The 2,533-nt window shown below is 35.8% G+C and overlaps 1 protein-coding gene across 1 annotated transcript; it reads left to right on the top strand.

Moving 5' to 3' along the window:
• The first annotated feature begins 795 nt into the window (after positions 1 to 795).
• LOC106938836 (CD59 glycoprotein-like) lies at positions 796 to 2,138 on the top strand. Its single transcript, XM_015021020.1, has 3 exons — positions 796 to 1,067; positions 1,608 to 1,715; positions 1,854 to 2,138. The coding sequence occupies exons 1-3, from the start codon at positions 1,019 to 1,021 to the stop codon at positions 2,000 to 2,002; spliced, it is 306 nt and encodes a 101-aa protein (XP_014876506.1). The 5' UTR covers positions 796 to 1,018; the 3' UTR covers positions 2,003 to 2,138.
• The last annotated feature ends 395 nt before the right edge of the window (positions 2,139 to 2,533 follow it).

The raw sequence follows: 2,533 nt of genomic DNA, 5'->3' as shown, positions 1-2,533 counted from the left end.
AGTGATGCAAAGCATGCTGCCACTGGACTATAGAGCAGTGGAGACCTGTTCTCTGGAGTAATAAATCGTGCTTCTCCATCTGGCAATCTGATGGGCGAGTTTGGGTTTGGCGGTTGCCAGGAGAACTGAACTTGTCTGACTGCATTGTGCCAAATGTAAAGTTTGGTGGAGGGGGGATCATGATGTGGGGTTGTCTTTCAGGAGCTGGGCTAACTCTAACCCTATTTCCAGTAAGAAGAACTCTGAAGGCTTCATCATATCAAGACATTTTAGACAATTCCATGCTCCCAGCTTTGTGGGATCGGTTTGAGTTTTTTTGTGTTTCTTTATCATGTGGATTAAAAGGTTACACATTAGAGAATGCTTTTCGGGAATCCTGTATGTCCATTATGTCCATTATCTCCATTATTGTACTGGTGGGATCACCAGTTGCTTCTCTACAAAAGGTGAATGTTTGCCTTGAATGTGTTATTGAACTCCATAAAGCTTATCAGCAGGACGAAACATGAAATATTTTAAAATTTCTTGCAAATGGCTGCTCTGAAGATGACATGGCATCCTAAATTTTGCACTGTGAAAACTTCAACCAGTATCCCAAGCAATTTCAATCACTTACTCTTCCTCCAGACTTTATTACCTTGATGTCTGAAAAAAATACAATATCCCACCAACTCTTCTGTGGACTTAGATTCAAAATCTACCCATTACGGTTCAACTACCCCTGTTACGTAATCAACTTTTTCTATCACACTTCTTCCTTCCTCTCAACTTTCAGTTAATATAACAGATACACTTACTGACTTTGACATGTTTACAATTCTTTTTCTAAATGACATATTCCAATATCCTGAATAAACACATGTCAGAACTGAAAGTAATGCTGAGTTTTTATGAGGGCCATGATGTCATTTGAGAGCTCTTTATATTCAGGTCCCAGTGGAGCGGGCTTACTGAGGAAAAGGAAGAGAAAGAAGAAAGGACTGAGAGAAAACGTTTTTCCTTCGCACAGCCTACGTTCATGATGAAGCTTTACGGAGTTCTTGTCCTGTTTGTAACTTTTTCTGTTGGTAAGAATTTCTTGAATTTAACAAAAAGGGGGGAAATAAAACAAAGATTAAGTTTTATAAGCAATTCAGGTTTTGTCCTAAAGTTTAGGAGTTTCTCTATGACTTGATTCAAAGCTGTAAGTCATATATTTCTTTAAAGCTCTCATTATTAGTTTATAAAATATTTGAACTGGATTTTATATTTTTTGAGATTTTAAACCAAAATTTTGAGTCTTGTTTTTATTGATTGATTGATTGATTGATTGATTGATTGATTGATTGATTGATTTACTCATTTCTGTAAAAATGTATATAGAAATGTACTGAATGTACTGAGTTCTGTATTTACAGTTCGGACGGGACTGTCTTAATGCCGTGTTCAACAGTACAAACAATTTATGTTTTCACCGTTAAAGGCTTTAAGACTTTCTTTTCATTTAATTGAAAATTTGTATCTAAGTGGCTTGTAAGTGTAATAAAAAAGACACACATCTGTCAAGTTCTTAGCTTGTTTTTGTTGTTATTGATAATGATGTTTAATTCTTTTGGTTCTTCATTTAGCATCCGGATTGAGATGCTACCAATATACAACAGCTGAACCCAATACCTGCACAGGTGTTCTAACTTGTCCTTATGGTTTCGACCGATGTGCTTCTTTGATGACAAATGGTAAGAATTTAAATGTATGAGAATCTGTGCTGCTTGAACTGATCACTTGCAAAAAGATTTAACCTGTTGTATGAGCTTTTTGTGGACATTATAGAGCATATTTATGAATACTATTGAGAGGTTTTCTTGCTCTTACAGGACTGATTGACAGGGGCTGCTGGAAAAAGGCAGATTGCATTTCTCCCATTCAGTGCTGTGACAAGGACTTGTGCAACGGTGCCGTACCAACTGGACCTGGTGTCACCCTGCTGCTCCTGTCTTCAGCCCTTATGATGCTCTTTATTTAAGGCTCTGAAATCATGATCCTGTTCTGGTTTATTGCTTTGTCTATTAACAGTTACGCTAAGTTGACAGCAAACATGCAATCAGGACAGATATGCAGCATTTATATTCATCATGTAAAACACATACGTCTCTTTTAAACAAAACAAGATTTGTAAGCCATGAAAGAATAAACTATTCAAATGCTCAAACAAATTGCTGTGGTCTTTTAAATATCCGCATTTTTAAAGATAACTTGATCAGCTATCATGTTTTTACATTTTCTAAGGTTCTTTCAGGGGCTGCAAACAATAGTTATCTCTCATTTGTATTTAGTTAAAGTCTTATGTTTTTTATAATTATTTGTTTAGTACTTTTAAAGGGGGAGTGTATTAGGTAAAATCAACATTTTTGATCTTTGTATTATGGTATAATATTATCTTGTCATCACAAACATACCTGGGATGTTGCTTTGATTTTTCATGCATGTTTGATACATTTTTGAAGTTAAATGGTTGCTCACACAAAGTGCTGACTATTTGCACAAAGCTCCTCCT

Source organism: Poecilia latipinna, unplaced genomic scaffold (genome assembly GCF_001443285.1).
Source record: "Poecilia latipinna isolate Pla-1442-1.1 unplaced genomic scaffold, P_latipinna-1.0 Scaffold2705, whole genome shotgun sequence".
In the NCBI taxonomy this organism is placed as follows: Eukaryota; Metazoa; Chordata; class Actinopteri; order Cyprinodontiformes; family Poeciliidae; genus Poecilia; species Poecilia latipinna.
The sequence above is the reverse complement of the archived record's forward strand: the minus strand, read 5'-3'. Positions and strand labels throughout refer to the sequence as shown.